Below are 18,047 nucleotides of genomic sequence, written 5' to 3'. Positions count from 1 at the left end.
TTAGGAGTTAGGAGTTTAAAAGGAGGTTTAGAGCTCTCAGAACACCCTCCTCATCCCATACCTTCATATGCATCTACCACGTTTCTGTAGAGAGCGGCAGCAATTTTCATATCCCAACAGCTGCCAAGCCCAGAACCTCCTTGCTGCTGCATCCCGCCCTTGCAGAAGCAGGAAGTGACATAAAAAGGGGGTGGGACGCAGCAGTGAGGAGGCTCTGGGCTCAGCAGCTGACAGGATATGAAAATCGCTGCTGCTGCCTGATGCTGTCCACTGAAATGTGGATGCACATTAAGGTACGGAGTAGGGAGGTATTCCGAGACAGGACAGATGTGCCAGAGATGTGGGGCCCCTAGAAGCACGAGGCCCTGTGCGACTGCTCCTGTCGCCCCTGCCTAAGATCGGCCCTGCTGGTGGAAGCAGTGAAAGTCGAGCAGGCTCGGCGCTTCAGCCTTCCCTTCTTTCTCAGCTCTGGTCCCGCCCTCATTTCCTGTTTCCGCATGGGCGGGACCAGAGCTGAGAGAGAAGGGAAGGCTGAAGCGCCGAGCCTGCTTGCCTTTCATTGCTGCCGCCAGGACCCGAAGTAAGAAAGATGTTTTAAATTCTGGGCGGCAGGAAGGCGAGGAATGTATGGAGGACTGTTGTGGGAGAAGAGGTTGGGCTGGGGTTGGGACTGACACTCGGAGGAGAGGGAGGGAGGCAGGCGAGGGAGAGGGCCTGGAACTCAGAGGAGGGAGGGGGGCCTGGAACTCGGGGGAGAGGGAGGGGGGCTGGAAGTCAGAGGAGATGGGGGAGGGGGAGAGGAGACGGGGAAGGGGAGAGGAGATGGGGGAGGGGGAAATGCACCACCTGTAAAAAAAAAAAATGTTCAGCACCCCCAATCATTTTGAAAAGTTGGCTCCTATGCCCAGTGATTTCTAGGTTACTGGGACCACACTCCCAGTGGTCCCACAGTTCCTAGGAAACACTCACAGACCCAACACACAAACCACCAGGATCCTCAGTCACTCCAATCAAGCAGAGGCAATAAACTAAAAATGTTTATTGTCATGAAAAATTAGAACAATGAACAGAAAAGGTGCAATCAGCAAACAGTATCAAGTAACTGAATATGGAGCAATTATAAAACTAACTAAACATTTGTTTACTATCTAAATAGTAGCTGGGGAGATCAGGACATATAGCTGCTCACAGGTTATCAAATATAACTGTTCTCAGGGCCTCAACAAAGAGATCCTTCTCTCTTTTCTCCATAAGACCGAAAAAAAAAAGCCAGTACAGTACATCTTAGATGAACTGAGATCCTGGGTCAATCAGAGCCCAGAACAAGAAGTTTTCAAAAGTATACTGCGTCTTCCTATCTGTGTTAGAAGACTAAAGGAAAAATAAAAAGTCATTGTTCTGTAATAGCTTTAAACCTAAACATGCACTACCTGCTGGCCAAACTAGAGAAATATTTCTTGTAGTTCATATGCTGGAAAATTCACCATTTTGCCACAAATACTATTCTAATTTTTCATATTGAGGGTACAAAACAGTGGGATTTGTTACCTTTTTAATTTATGAAGTATGATTTCGCTTCTTCAATTCATAAACATTTGAAAGCATTTCTTTTTACTCAAGCTTTGCTGCTGCTTAGAGATAAGTTCTAAACATGACTGATATAGCTGGACTGGGTAAGAATCCTTTTGTAATGTGTAGAGTGTGTTTATGTCTTGTTTTGAAAAGAGAAAGTTTTTTTCACTTAAAGAAGTTTTGGCCTTTCTCATTTTTACACAGTAACTTTCTTCACTGGAACAGTCCAGTGAGTACTTATCTGGATTAAAGTGTCCAGTTCGGGATGCTGCATATCCACAGAGATATAAACAGAGCAGAGGAGTCCAGATGGGAGCTGCCAGGACCTTAATAAGTTTACCCTAGAGGAGAGAAGATAGAAGGGGGTAGGATAGACGTATTCAAATGTGTCAAAAGTATAAATAATGTACAAGAGGGAAGCATGTTTTGTAGTAAATGGTGTTCTACAACTGGAGATTCTAGACTTAGGAGTACTTTAAGAAAGGATTCTTCACCGAAAGGGAGCTGGATGCATGAAATAGGTAAGGTACATAAGTAATGCCTCACTGGGAAAAGACCAAGGGTCCATCGAGCCCAGCATCCTGTCCACGACAGCGGCCAATCCAGGCCAAGGGCACCTGGCAAGCTTCCCTGGCAAGGTAGGCCAGATAGGTAAAATATTTGAAAAATAGCTTTTTAGTAGAGGAAATTAAGCAAAGGGAAATCAGGCATGGTCTTTGGCTTTAATCTTCACCTCCAGTCCTTGAGGGTCAGGTTTTCAGGATGTCCCTAATGAATATGCATGAGAAAGATCTCCATGTATGGAGGTAGTAGGCATGCAAATCTCCTTCATTCGTATTCATTACGGATATTCTGAAAACCCGAACTGTTAGCTCTTGAGGAGTGGAAATGAAGATGAAGGGTGTGCAGTGGGGGTTCTCAGCTCAGTCCTTGGGAAACACTTAGCCAGTCAGGTTTTCAGGATATCCGCAATGAATATGCATGAGATAAATTTGCATACCATGGAGGCAGAGCATGCAAATCTATCTCCTGCATATTCATTGTGGGTATCCTGAAAACAAAATGCAGTAGGGACCAGAATGGACAGATTAGTTGAGCCAGGAGATTTGTTTTCAGAAAGGAAACTAGGAACAAGTCCTCTGCGCTGCTATTTGTGAAGAATATGGTCTATATAGCTGTACTCAATTTGTGAATGAAATGTGGAAGCCTCATGTGAGTTTGGAAAAATCACTTTCTCACTCCCTCCCCCCTTTTACAAAGCTGTGCTCGAGGCTGCTGGTGCATAATGCCTACACAGCCCATTCACAGTGAATTTTCCATCTCTCTGGGTACAGAGGTGTGGTAGCCGTGTTAGTCCACCCTTAACGGTTATCAATAGAAATCAAACAAAATAAAACATGGAAAATATATACTACTATCTGCTATCTCATTTGCTTATTTCCAATCTTTCAATGTTTGTGCTCCATTGTTACATTCCTTAATGACACCTCAATTGTTTCGCATAACTCTGCACAATGTAATCCATAACCAATCTACTACTACTACTACTATTTAGCATTTCTATAGCGCTACAAGGCATACGCAGCGCTGCACAAACATAGAAGAAAGACAGTCCCTGCTCAAAGAGCTTACAAATTGTATTTCCAACATTTAACTCATATTGTAAGCCACACTGAACCCGCAAAAAGGTGGGAAAATGTGGGATACAAATGCAATAAATAATAATCTGACGAAGAAGGGCAACCTTCGAAAGCTAATCAAGAAATGTATTAAGTTATGTCCAATAAAAAAGGTATCATCTTATTTTCTTTTCCATGTTTAATTTTGTTTGATTTCTATAGATTCTACATGGAATGTCGCTATTCCACTAGCAACATTCCATGTAGAAGTCGGCCCTTGTAGATCACCAATGTGGCCGCGCAGGCTTCTGCTTCTGTGAGTCTGACGTCCTGCACGTACGTGCAGGACGTCAGACTCACAGAAACAGAAGCCTGCGCAGCCTTGTACATGGAATGTTGCTAGTGGAATAGCAACATTCCATGTAGAATGTCCAATAGTAGCAACATTCCATGTAGAATCTCCAATGGTATCTATTTTACTGTCATAGTAATGCTTGAATGTTTTCACTTATAAACACTGTCAGCTAGCACATTTGCTTATTTCCGATCTGAGGAAGAAGGGCAACCTTCGAAAGCTAATCAAGAAATGTATTAAGTTATGTCCAATAAAAAAGGTATCATCTTATTTTCTTTTCCATGTTTTATTTTGTTTGATTTCTATTGATAACCATCTCTCTGGGGAAACTTTGATCCTGGATCTTGCAGCAGCCAAATCTCTCAGGGTGAACAGCAGCTGCAATCTTAGGAAAGTTTTCATCAAAAAGTAAAGTTGGTGGTTATCTATCTATCTATCTATCTATCTATCTATCTATCTATCTATCTATCTATCTATCTATCTATCTATCTATCTATCTATCTAGAAGGAATGAGGGAAGAATCGTTCAAAAGCAACAAGTCCCTGAGGTTTTGGTGTGTGTGTAAAGCTAATGTGGATGAAAAGTGGCCTGTTTTGTACATAATTTCTCCAAGATAAAAAAAAAAAAAACTCCAATGTTTTGCGTTTTGGGGAAGGAAATGTGTCCAGGGTGAGTGAGTGAAGGAGTCGGAGTGAAGAAGGAGGGTGCAGAGGAAATCCCAGCTCCCTCCACTCCTCTCCCTTCCTGTGCATTCCTGAGAGGGAAGAAGAGAGCACAAAAGAACAGCCAGAAAAAGAGGCAGGACAGGAGTTAGAGAAAGCAAATCCCAAACAGTACAGGAGCAGCATCAGACTACCTCTCCCTCGGGCCCAGCAGCCTTAAGATTTTGGGTGCAGACAGGGGGAAAGGAAACTAGGAAAAGAGCAAACTTGCCTGGGATCGAATTACATCTTTAGCCGTCCTTGTGCTCTTCTTGTCTCAAGTTTTCTGGAGAGAGAGAGAGAGATGGATACAGTATCTGGTCACAACAAGGACGCCAAGCGTTGAGTTCCCTTGGCCAGAGGATGCAGGGGGAACCCCGTGGGTTTGGATGCCGGCTGGGCTGGTCTCGGGGGTACCGTGGCCCGGATTTCTGGAGGTCGCCCGACGCTGGCTCCAGCTCCATCCCAGCCTGAAACGCGTCGAGATGATTCCGGCGGAAGGGAAACCATGCAAAAGTTGCAAAGGGCCGGGGAAGTTGCGTCCAACCCTCTGAGAAGAGACTTTTCTCGGCGAACTTTGCAAGATGCGGGGTTCTTAATTTCCCTTCCTTTCACTTGCTTTCCTTCCGTTTGGGTTTGATTTTGCTGGCTGGAATAGGTGGGAGCTCCCCCTCCTCCCCAACTTTTCTCCCTCTGTAAGATCTCTGCCTTTTTCAAGATGTCTTCCAGGAAAAAGTTCTTTGTTGGGAGGTTTTGGTCTCTGCTGATCTCCGGGCTCTGCTATGGATTCTCGGTCGTGGGCCGAGCTCAGCTCAATGAAACTTTGGATCTGCTTCACTGCAAGAAAGGCTCAGCCTGCGAGCCTCTCAGGTACAACGTGTGCCTGGGTTCCGCTCTGCCCTACACCCTCACCTCCACCGTCCTGGCTGAGGACTCCGACTCTCAGGAGGACGCACATGAAAAGCTGCTCCTCTGGTCCGGTAAGGCAAAACCCCAAAGGCTTTGGGGTACCCTCGCATATATGTATTCATACCTAATAGACCTGTTCACCGTAGCACTCAGAGGGTACAGATGTTCGCTTACTGGGTACTTTTCTAGCTCATTTTACACGTATAAAGTTTGCCTTATAGACGGACAATGGATGTTTATAAAATTGCTCGTCTAAATGTGTACCAGAGACTTTGCGCCCTTAAAGACACTTGGGTGTGTATGTTATTTATAGCAAGAAAGATGCTGTTGTTGTTTTGTAAGGGGACCAATTAACAGCAAAACATGATTCGTGTCTTCAGCTGGTCCCTTGCAGTAGTTTAAAGCTAAGTTATGTGTAATATAAATTATTACAAGAATGGCGTATTATCCAATATTTAAAGACGAAGGAAGGCTTAGTTTTAAGAGAAGACGGATGATGATATGTTGTGAAAGGGATATCTTAGTATTGAGATAGTTCACGATAACATCTTTTTTTTTTATGGTGGACCATCCGAAAGAGAATAAGTTTCGTTAAATATTTTTAGTGCTTGAATCCCCCGCATAGAAAAATAGTTGCTTTGGACCTTATAGGAGAGATTCAACCTTTGGTTTGAACAGGGGCCTGTATAAAAACCAGGCTTGTGATCTCCATCTCATGGACACTGCTGGACAGCTCTGAAGACGTAGGATTACAGATGCGCACACAAATTAATTAGTCAATTAGACACAACAATTTTTGGAGTTCAGTGGCAGTAATTAGGAGTTATGTGTGTTGTGCAAATGGTCTATGTAATTCACCATGCAAAAATCAAATGTGTTTTTATAAGTGCATCAGTACTGCCATACTGGGAAAGACCAAAGGTCCATCAGCCCAGCATCCTGTTTCCAACAGTGGCCAATCCAGGTCACAAGTACCTGGCAGAAACCCAAACAATAGCAACATTCCATGTAGAACCCCAAAGAGTAGCAAGATTCTAGAATTCTAAAGAATAACAAGATTCCATGCACAATTTCAAAGTGTATAGCAACATTCCATTTAGAACCCTAAAGAGTAGCAAGATTCCATTCAAAATCCTAAGTACATAAGTGTTGCCATACTGGGACAGACCAAAGGTCCATCAAGCCCAGCATCCTGTTTCCAACAGTGGCCAATCCAGGTCACAAGTACCCGGCAAGTTCCCCAAAATGTACAAAACATTTTATACTGCTTATCCCAGAAATAGTGCATTTTCCCCAAGTCCATTTAATAACGGTCTATGGACTTTTCCTTTAGGAAGCCGTCCAAACCTTTTTTAAACTCCGCTAAGCTAACAGCCTTTATTTTTTATGAAGACCTCAGTTGGGTTATTTTATGGAACAGTGTACTTATAGTCCATTGAAGTAATACCCCCAAATCGTCAGTGGTCTTTCTTCCTATCTATCTATCTATCCATCTATCTATCTATCTATCTATCTATCTATCTATCTATCTATCTATCTATCTATCTATAAGCATGTTTTCACTTATCTTTCTGAAATTTCTTTTTGTATTATAACGTTCACATCTTTACATCACTAAGATAAGTCATAGACGTTAGACAAATGTAAAGATGTGAAAGTTGTAACACAAAAATAAATTTTGGAAAGGTAAGTGAAACCATGACGATTTGGGAGTAAGTATATTGTTCCATGAAATAACCCAGCTGAGGTCTTCATAAAAATATAAAAAATATTGGATTTTTGAATGGTGAATTGCATAGACCATTTGCACTTTATGGTGATTACTGTCGTATTGAGTCTATGAAAATGAATATATATTGGGCAAATAAATTGCTTAAATTTCATAGCACACAACTCAAAAGGGGGCATGGCTGTGGGATTTGTGCACCCAATTGCCATCAGTTAGGCATGTGAATTTACACCACCTTTTGCCAGGGGTAAGTCCTTGTGCTCAAAATTAGGCCGACCACTGCGCAGAGCCCTCTGAGGGTCCCTTTTTACAAAGCAGTGGTAAGCACACCGTCATATCTGGTGCTACAAAAATATTTATTTCTGTAGCACCGGCGTGGCCCGGTTACCGCCGGGTTTAGCGCAGGAGCCCATGGCAGTAAGGGCTGTCCTCTGAGGTGGCCGCACAGCAAGTGCTTCACTTGCCACATGACCATTTCTTTAAAAAAAGAATGGAAAAGGGGGCCTTGGCGCATGTCAAGAACACACGCTGATGCCAGCGCAGGCCTCCTTTTGCCGCAGCTTGGTAAAGGGGCGCTGAATGCTATCTTAGCGCTGACCGTAATGGTGCCCATCTTCGGGTACATGCACATTTATATAAAGTATCTGCAGTGGCGTACCAAGGGCGGGGCGGTGGAGGCGGTCCGCCCTGGTTGCACGCTGGGTGCATTCTTAGCTGCTGGGAGCAGCTGCGCGGCTGTCGGCTCTGCTGGTTCCTTGCTCCCTCTGCCCCGAAACAGGTTACTTCCTGTTCCGGGGCAGAGGGAGCAGGGAGTCAGTGGAGCTGACAGCCGCGCAGCTGCTTCCAGCAGCTAAGAATGCAACCGGGGGGGGGGGGGGGGTCGTGCTGCACTCTGGGGGGACGGACGCCGCTGCACCCTTGGGGGGGGTGTGCGCAGTGGCGATCCGCCCCGGGTGGCAGCCGACCTAGGATCGCCACTGAGTATCTGTGTACACTCCAACTCTTCCCAGTTCCATTCAAGACCTCTGAGACTACTTCTGTGCAGATCTTGTAAAAGTAGGTGCAGTCTGGCGGTCAGAGCTGGTGCAAGGGTGGTGGACACACTAAGCATACCTTCAGCCTTACACTGCCCTCCCTCAATTAGCTTTCAGGTCCCTAGCCTTCACCCCCCACCCCCTCCCCGCTAATCCCCAAAGTTTGGATAATTAAAATCAACAATCGTGATGATCACACAAATATCTTTTCAAAATGCAGGTTAAAGTGAGAAGGTGACGATTCTTTAAGTTCCTGTGGCTGACAAGATTTATTGTTTTGCTTAAGCTGAAGCTGCTGTCCTGTGCGATTGCCTAGTTTTGCCTAATATGTTGGCCAGCCCTGCTTGTGGTGTAGCGGTTGTGGAGAATGGGTGGATCTGGGGAGTGGCTGGCGTTTGTGCAAGAATCTTACAAAATAGATATGCATCTATTTTGTAAGATTCTTGCACAAGCATCAATTCTAACCGGAATGGAGGAGTAGCCTAATGGCTGGAGTAGCAGGCGGAAAACCAGGGGAGCCAGCGTTCAAATCCCACTCATGCACTTTGTGGTCTAGAACGAGTCATTGAGGGCCAGATGCACTAAACTTAATGAGCTATCAATGAGCCATTAACGAGCAAGTGTCTATGTAGGACTAATCTGCAGATTAGTGCAGCGGCGACGGCGGCGGAAGGGAAAAAAAAAAGAAAGCCAAGTGCTCATCAGGGACGACCATAAAGAATGTCCTTCCCCCCCCCCCCCCCCCCCCGTAATAATAAAAATGTCCTTTTTGGACATCCTTCACTCAGCTGAAAGACCTGGAAGTCTCTGAGCCAATCACAGCGCGTTTAGCTCAGCTAAACGCGTTGTGATTGGCTCAGAGACTTCAAGGTCTCTTAGCTGAGTGAAGCACGTCCAAAAAGTAAGTTTTTATTATGGGGGGGGGGGGACGTCCAAAAAGGACGTCTTTTTGGATGGACGTCCTCAACTGCACCCTCTGGCGTCTTCCTTTCGGGCAGCACAGAGGCGTATTTGGCATGCGCAGAGCAGCCAGCATAATGCTTGGCTGCTCTACACATGCTCGACCGGCCGACTGTTTACTGATGGAATAGAGAATGCAAGTGAGCTACAACGAGCAGCTCATTTGCATTCCTTTTCCTTGAGGGAGGGCCCGAAGGGAGGCGATCTGCCGCTTTTACACGGAGGTGAGGCGCTGCTGATTTGAATGCAGGGGGCGGTGGCGGATGGAGGGGGGCTATCAACGAAGCTGAGGGTGGGCAGGTGAGACCGGGGACTGCAGCGCCGGCGGCCTGGGAACAGGAGAAGGAGAGAGACTTCGGCGCCGGGCCCCCCTTGGAAGCCTGGGCCCGGGAAATTTTGTCCCCTGCCCCCCTCTCTCTATATATGGCACCCAGATTTGTGCACCCAAGATGCGTGTGCAAATTAATTGCGTAACAAGTCTTGAACTGTCAATAATTGGGTGCTAACGACCAGTTACTGAAGTTAATTGGCACTGATTAAAATGTGTGTGTGCATCTAGATGTGCGCTATTAAGGCATGGCGCCTAACTCTACTGGGGTGTAACTCAAAAGAGGACATGGCCATGGGGGTGTTCTGAAACGCTGGTGTAGTTATACGGCCTCACCGCGCCAACTTGGGCGCCCGCATTTACACCAGGTTTCAGCAGGCGTAAATGTTGGCACTTAGAGTTAGGTGTGGGAATCAGCCAGGCGTGCAATTCCTTGGTTCCATTGTGTCCAAGTGATTAAGATTCAGCTTTGAAGACGTGTGAATCTGTCCATTATTCCTTCTATTTCGGAAATAAAATATCTTCCTGCCTGCTCCTAAATATAAAAGTCTTCTTTATTAAAGAAAGGTTGATACCCTCAAGGGTTCTTTCTGTACATTGTCTCAGAAGTACTCAAAGCCAATTTTAACACTTGATAATCAAGATGTTACTGTTAAAGCCTCTACTTCTGTGGTACGAACGCCCATAGTACCTAGATGTAATTTTTTATTTTTATTTTTTTTTTTACTATCTTTATTGAACAGTTCAGACATGACAAGCAGTGTGGTATGCAGTTGCCCTGGTGCTGATGGTACAATCTTTCAACAATACGCCAATAAATGTTTTTAAAGACTCAACTTTACCCCACCATACCTTCTATGGGGGTTTATGAACTACTAGACATCCATATCAAGTATTTGGTGCAAGGCTTGTGGCTTTGTGCAGCAAGGTTTCCAAATAGGAGCCCCAAATTCTTAAGACAGCATCCCATTGAGGTGGTTTTACAGCTTCGCTTCCAGTTTTTTCATCATCATCCTACCATAAGTACTTAAGTATTGCCATACTGGGACAGACCAAAGGTCCATCAAGCCCAGCATCCTGTTTCCAACAGTGTCCAATGCAGGTCACAAATACCTGGCAAGATCCCGAAAAAGTTCAATACATTTTATGCTGGTTATCCCAGAAATAAGCGGTGGATTTTCCCCAAGTCCATTTTAATAATGGTCTATGGACTTTTCCTTTAGGAAGTCGGCCAGACCTTTTTAAAACCCCGCTAAGCTAACCACCTTTACCATGTTCTCTGGCAATGAATTCCAGAGTTTAATTACATGTTGAGTGAAGAAAGATTTTGTCCAATTCGTATTAATTGTACTACTTATTAGTTTCATCGCATGTCCCCTAGTCCTAGTATTTTTGGAAAGAGTAAACAAATGATTCATGTCTACCCGTTCCACTCCGCTCATTATTTTATAGACCTCTATCTTATCTCCCCTCAGCCGCCTTTTCTCCAAGCTGAAGAGCCCTAGCCACTTCAGCCTTTCCTCATAGGGAAGTCGTCCCATCCCCTTTATCATTTTCATCGCCCTTCTCCGCACTATATCTTTTTTGAGATGCGGCGACCAGAATTGAACACAATATTCGAGGTGCGGTTGCATCATGGACCGATACAATGGCATTATAATGTCCTCACTTTTGTTTTTCATCCCTTTCCTAATAATACCTAACATTCTATTGGCTTTCTTAGCCACCGCAGCACGCTGAGCGGTGCAATATGTCACTATGCCAGTGAGGGCCACTACTGGAGAAGGATAACTTCCCCTGCCAACAGGAGCAGCTTCCTAAAAAACTGTCCAGTGCCCTTATTGACTTTAGACATAATACCCGGGATTCTATATATCGCGTTGAGATTTCCACATGGAATTCACAGCGTATTCCATAACTTAAGTATGTGCTGATAATTGGATGTTAAGCAATTATCAGAACTAATTGGCATTAATTAGAAATTACACACACTACTGTCTAAGCGTATTCTGTAACGTGGTGCACGTAAATATAAATTGCATAGTTGAAAAGTGGGCATAGTTATGGGCATGGTATGGTGGTTTGTGGGCATTTCTAAAACCTTTGGGGTGATAGTGTCACGCTGGTGAGGAAAAGTGAGCCCTTGGGCCTCTGCCGAGGAGCAGCAGTGGCAGGTAAATCACCCAAACAGGAGCCAAGGCAGACAGTGGCGTAGCCACAGGTGGGCCTGGGTGGGCCAGGGCCCACCCACTTAGGGCTCAGGCCCACCCAACAGTAGCACACATTTAGTGGTAGCTGGTGGGTGGCAGAGCTGTGTGTGTGTGTGGGGGGGGGGGGGGGCTAGTGGTTGGGAGGCGGGGCTAGTGCTGGGCAGACTAATACGGTCTGTGCCGTGAAAATGGCAGATACAAATCAAGGTCAGGTATACACAAAAAGTAGCACATATGAGTTTATCTTGTTGGGCAGACTGGATGGACCGTGCAGGTTGTTCTCTGCCATCATCTACTATGTTACCACGTTACTATGTTATAGAATAAACCCGCTCCGTGAATAATTTAGCCATCAGTATTTAGTAAATTTAGTTGCGTGGACCGGCGCTCGGTGTATTCTATATAATGCGTGGAAATTTAGGCTTATTCTATAATGTATGCCTAAATTAAAGCATACTTTATAGAATACGTCTAAGCGAATTTCATTTTGGTGCCAAATTTTTAGGTGTGATGTATAGAATCTGGTCCATTGGGGGGGGGGGGGGGATTAATAAGTGGCACGCTAAGCTAGTCTTCTGTAAACTGAGTTCTGTGCATAATGACTTTTATGGTATACTAGCTTAGTGTACAATTTGGGCTAAATTCTATCTGTGCCGCCTGAAGAACCCACAATGAAAAAAATTACACCTTGGCATATTCTATAAAATACGCCTAAATGTAGGTGTACTTTATAGAATAAACCCAAATTTTCACACACATTACAGAATACGCCTCGCGTCTGTCTGCACAACTAAACGTCATGGGCAGTTACGCCAAGTAAACCTTGATATAAATCCCTGATGCCTGAATTAGTCGCGGATCGGGTGTATTCTGTAACAATGTGCATAGATTTGAGAAACACCCACGACCCGCCCATTCCACGCTCATAGCCACACCCCCTTTCTAAATATGCAACTTAGAATTTACGTGCATCACGTTGTAGAATACGCATAGTTCTGCACACAAACTCTAATTAATGACAATTAGTGTCAGTACTTGCTTATTAAGTGGCAGTTATCCGTGCTGATTGGCTTGTTAACTAATTATGCAAATCCAGAATATGACCAGATTTGTGCATGCATAGGGTTACCATATGTCCGGATTTACCCGGACATGTCCACTTTTTGAGGACATGTCCGGGCAACCGGGCGGGTTTTGCCAATCTGCCCCTTTGTCTGGATTTCTGGACAAGTGGGCGGGCCATCCTATAGGACGGCCTGCCTGCCAGCCTGCCCGTTTGTCCAGAAATCCAGACAAATGGGCAGATTGCTAGCCTCCCCTTACTTACTAGTGCCCTGGTGGTCTAGTGACCTCTTCCGCCTTCGGGGCAGGAAAGAGCCCCCTCTTTCCTGCCCGGAGCGCTGCCCTGCATGCATCCTTCCTGTTAGTGATCTTGTCGCCAAGAGTTCAAGTGACCTCGCGAGACTTAAACTCTCAGCGGCCATTTTGAATCGGCGCCGAGATCACCAACAGGAAGGATGCATGCAAGGCAGCGCTCCAGGCAGGAAAGAGGGGGCTCTTTCCTGCCCCGAAGAGGTCACTAGATCACCAGGGCAGTAGTAAGGTAAGGGGAGGAGGGTGACGGGGAGGGGGTGTGACGGGGTGTGTGACAGGGGGAGGGGAAAATGTGACGGGGGCGGAGCAAGGGCATGAAATGGGGTGGGCGGTGTGTTGTGGTGGGGGCGGGGCATGTGTCCCCCTTTTAGGGGGACAAAATATGGTAACCCTATGCATGCAGCATAAGTCGCGCTGTATAGAATCCGTGGGTTCGTGCCTAACTTTGGTCATAAGTATTTATGCCTGCCAAAGGCTGATGTAAATGCTCATAACCAACTGTTTTATTTATGTTTCAACATTTTTATTGATGACAATTCAATGAAAACACTTTACAAATAGGAGAACTTAAAAAAACTACACCCACATATAAAACAGAATACCCATACTAGTAGTCAACAAATATAATTTGTCATCAAACTTTTAACCATTTATCCCCACCCCCCACCCTTTAGGTTGGAAACAATTTTATTAAACATCTGATTCAGATACAGAACCACCAACTTATGCTGTTATGATCAGATTTCCCCCCCTTCTCTACTAAGTCTCCTCCCCTCTCCCCCACTCCCCGAATCTAACAACCCTCCAACTTGCAGGAATAAACTCTCACAACCCCCCACACTGCTACCTGCCACCCTTAATTCACAGAATCCCTCCCTCCTCCCCTCACCCTATTATTATAACTATTCAACAATGCTAACAATGACCCCCCACATACTCTCCTACAACTGTTAAATACGAACCCATTGAGTTGCAAAAGCCTAGCACCCCTCTTCCTTAAAGACCATAATATCCCAGTGAACCTGATGTTGTTAAACCCCTCACCCTATCTTATTTATTTATAAGGATTTATTTACCGCATTTTTGAAGGAATTCACTCAAGGTGGTGTACAGTTAAGTGTTGGGAACACCCCTGACCCGCTCTTGCTCCTCCTGTGGCCACGCCCCCTTTGGAGTTGCCCACTATGAAATATAGACGACCATGTTATTGAATATGGCATAGGGCAGATCCATGCGTAACTCTAAATTACTGCCAAGTGCTTTCTAACGCATTTATCATTTAATTAGCTAATTAGTTTTACGTGCAGATCTGCGATCCATGCTCAAAAGTGGGCGACCTGTACAGAATCCAGTGGAATAGTTTCAGAAATAGGTTTGTAGATCCAGTGTAAATATCACAGCTTGTGCAGTTCAATCATTCCTCTTGCGATGGAATGTGTGACGAGAAGCTGGATCTGAATTTAGGCAAGAATGGGACAAGTTTCAAGTTTAGCTTTGTTGATATGCTGCCTTACAGACAATCCATCGAAGTGGTTTACAACAGAATCAACATTTTAGAGAGATGTGGAGAAGGAATGAAAATAAAGTCAGTGAACTACAAATCAAATTGGACAGTACATAAGTACATAAGTACATAAGTAGTGCCATACTGGGAAAGACCAAAGGTCCATCTAGCCCAGCATCCTGTCACCGACAGTGGCCAATCCAGGTTAAGGGCACCTGGCACGCTCCCCAAACATAAAAACATTCCAGACAAGTTATACCTAAAAATGCGGAATTTTTCCAAGTCCATTTAATAGCGGTCTATGGACTTGTCCTTTAGAAATCTATCTAACCCCTTTTTAAACTCCGTCAAGCTAACCGCCCGTACCACGTTCTCCGGCAACGAATTCCAGAGTCTAATTACACGTTGGGTGAAGAAAAATTTTCTCCGATTCGTTTTAAATTTACCACACTGTAGCTTCAACTCATGCCCTCTAGTCCTAGTATTTTTGGATAGCGTGAACAGTCGCTTCACATCCACTCGATCCATTCCACTCATTATTTTATACACTTCTATCATATCTCCCCTCAGCCGTCTCTTCTCCAAGCTGAAAAGCCCTAGCCTTCTCAGCCTCTCTTCATAGGAAAGTCGTCCCATCCCCACTATCATTTTCGTCGCCCTTCGCTGTACCTTTTCCAATTCTACTATATCTTTTTTGAGATACGGAGACCAGTACTGAACACAATACTCCAGGTGCGGTCGCACCATGGAGCGATACAACGGCATTATAACATCCGCACACCTGGACTCCATATTAAAGAGATTACTCAGCCATCATATCTGCCCATACAGGTGCAACAGCCATTACATCCTCCAATGCCAGCCTAAGTAAAAGAAGGATATAGCATTATTAAAAAGGTTTTTTGGAAAACAAATCTGGAGTGAAGCTTCCAGACGCAAATCTGGAGGGAGTTCATTCCACAGCATAGGACCGGTGATACTCAACATAATATCTCAGAAGGTATCTAAAAAAAAACCTGGTGTGCACAGAAGATGCATAACCTGGATAACCTGTATGGTCTTTATCTGCTGTCATTTTCTTTTTTTTTTCCCCACGTGAAATGTATTAAAGTTTTCAGGTTAATGCACAAACAAAAGCAGTATGAAAAGCATTATACAAAGAGTAGAAACCACTATTAGTATAAAAGATATAACTCTGAGCATCAACAACCCTATACCACGTCCTCCCACTGCCCTCCCTCCCATCCTGCCTCACCCACGAACCAGAGAGAACTAAATAATCATAGAAACCAGAGTGTAAACTGTCGAGTTCAGTCCAAACCATTAAGAGGAAGAGAAGCAGGTCTGCAGCGGTGCCCATAAGTGAGGAAATTATTGTGCCTTGTCGTTTTTAATAGCTGTAAGTTTTTTCCATCAGCAGAAGGTAAGGCAAGCGAAGCCTCCAATCTGCTAGAAGAGAGGCTTAGGGTGCTTTCCACAAACAGATAACTTCATATCTGGCAGCTGTAAGGCAAAAAAATAGAATCCGTTGCAAAGTATCATCCAAAGATGGGGAAGGAACATAGAGGAGGCAAACTCCCAGGAGCAAAGGTGCCAGGAATCCTGCAGATGCCCTGGAAAAGCAGTGTGGCAGGGCCCAGACCGTAGTGGAACTGCCTCGGAAAATTAAAGAGGGCAATTTTCAAAGGTATCTAGCCAAGTAAAGGGCTGTTTATGGGAGTAAATAACCAGACTGCAAATGGGGCTTCTCCAGATGTGGCTGAAAGCTATGTGGGCTTCCGTAGCGTGTAGATGTTTTGCCAATTTGAAAGGAGGCATTCTTGTGGGTACGTTTAGGTCAGGGAAATTAAAATAGTGCATGTTCCTGGGATTTCCAAATGTACAGTGCTTTGTAAACATCTTTCCAAGGCACTCTTGAACAGTTTGCATGTTCTGCTGTCTAAAAAATAATACAATTCAAGATGCCTCAAGTTATTGAGGTGTTTATAAATAAATGCCCGACACAGGCTGAAGAGTGGCTACACGCTGTCATTCTCTGGAGTGTGATTTTATCTCTGACGTTGCCCGTATGCTGTTCTGGAAGTATCGGTACCGATAACTATACTGTACTACGTCTGGAGAATGAAAAGATCTACAAATGACACCACATTGCAATTATGGGCTGATGATAAGAAGCAAATGCAGGTGCTAGAGGCTGTTTGCACCAGGGGCGTATCTGAACTGCGGCGGTAGGGGGGGCCAGGGCCAGAGTGAGGGGGCACATTATAGCCCCCCCCGCCGCCGCCATTGCCGATCCCCCTCCCCCCAGCCGCTGCCATTGCCAATCTCCCCCCTCCGTTGTTGTCGCCTACCTTCGCTGGCGGGGGACCCCAACCCCCGCCAGCCGAGGTCCGCGTCCTCCTGCCGCTGCCGGCTGCCATTAAAAGAATTCCGTCAGCTGGCGGGGGACCCCCAACCCCCGCCAGCCAAGCCGAGGTCCTTTCATTTCTTCTTCCAGTAAAGCTGGCGCCGAAAGTTTCTTCTGAGTCTGACGTCGCTGCACGTTGTACGTGCAGGACGTCAGACTCAGAAACAGAATGAAGCTCAGTGGCAGGAGGACGCGGACCTCGGCTGGCGGGGGTTGGGGTCCCCCACCAGCGAAGATAGGCGACAACAACGGAGGGGGAGGGTTGGCAGCGGTAGGGGGGTCCAGGGCGAAATCTGCGGGGGCCCAGGCCCCTGAGGCCCCACGCAGATACGCCCCTGGTTTGCACCATACTAGCGCCTGCATTTGCTACCGCCCCATGATCAGAGCCCCTTGCAGGCTCTGAGTGCAACTAACATGCAAATGCATGCTAAACTTATTCTTCCCCAATGATCAGCAACCAGCCTTATATGGTGTGAAGCCCCACCCAGCGCATCCCAGGATGCACTGGCCTGAGCTGGGCACCGCCATTTTCGAGGTGGCGCCGATGGAAGAGGAGGGAGGCCACCTCCCTCCTCCAATGAAGGTAGGGGGTAGGGAAGGGCCGCTAGATCACCAGATGGGGGGGAATTGAACCACAGCCCACTGGGCCACCATGGACATCTGAGGGGATGCTGGGGGGGGAGGGTTGGGGGGGCTGAAGACCCACTGCGTCTCCAGCCCCATCCCCGAACTTGGGTTGGGGGTCCAGAGGTCCGCTGGACTTCCAGCCCCCATTTCACTTTGCTCGGGTTGGGGGTATTTGGGGTCTGGTGGTCCCATGGACCTCCAGCCCCTGTGTTTGACAGGTCTGGGCTTTTGCTAGCCCAGACCTGTCAAACAAGTGCGGGATTAATCCTCCCGCACTTCTACCCTATGATCAGAGAGAATAGCTTGCTTAAATTTGCATGCTATTGTCTCTGATCATAGGGGAGGTAAAGCCCTGCGCTGTTCCAGCGCTATTTTTAAAACTAGTTTTAGTTTTTTTTTTAAAATTTACAATTAACAATCTTACATAAAACGGGGGTGGGGGTGATATTCAGCCTGGGGTGCTCAGCCGATTTAAAGCCTCTGACGTCCATGGGCAGAAATGAATCCAGATAGTCAATGCCAGGCTTTGGCATTCAATATCTAGTTACAGGGCCAGCTGGAAGTTGACCGCATACTGGCTGATATTCAGTGCGTTTTTTTCTAGCAAAAAAGGTGCTGGTACTCAAATGCCAGGTCACCCTTCAGGGGTGGGGTGATCATTGAGGGATCCACCCTGCAATAGGCAGCCCCCCCCCCCCCGCAGCCAGTCACAGAATC

At 45.9% G+C, this 18,047-nt stretch overlaps 1 protein-coding gene across 1 annotated transcript in view; it reads left to right on the top strand.

Annotated features, from left to right (window-relative positions):
* Positions 1 to 4,304: 4,304 nt before the first annotated feature.
* SMO (smoothened, frizzled class receptor) overlaps positions 4,305 to 18,047 on the top strand; it is a 54,128-nt gene continuing 40,385 nt past the window's right edge. The window contains exon 1 of the mRNA XM_030216846.1: positions 4,305 to 5,228. Coding sequence (XP_030072706.1) covers positions 4,967 to 5,228 — 262 coding nt within the window. The 5' untranslated portion in view covers positions 4,305 to 4,966. The remainder of the gene's footprint in view (positions 5,229 to 18,047) is intronic.

The sequence above is a fragment of the Microcaecilia unicolor genome, chromosome 10 (assembly GCF_901765095.1).
Source record: "Microcaecilia unicolor chromosome 10, aMicUni1.1, whole genome shotgun sequence".
NCBI classification, from domain to species: Eukaryota; Metazoa; Chordata; class Amphibia; order Gymnophiona; family Siphonopidae; genus Microcaecilia; species Microcaecilia unicolor.
The sequence above is the reverse complement of the archived record's forward strand: the minus strand, read 5'-3'. Positions and strand labels throughout refer to the sequence as shown.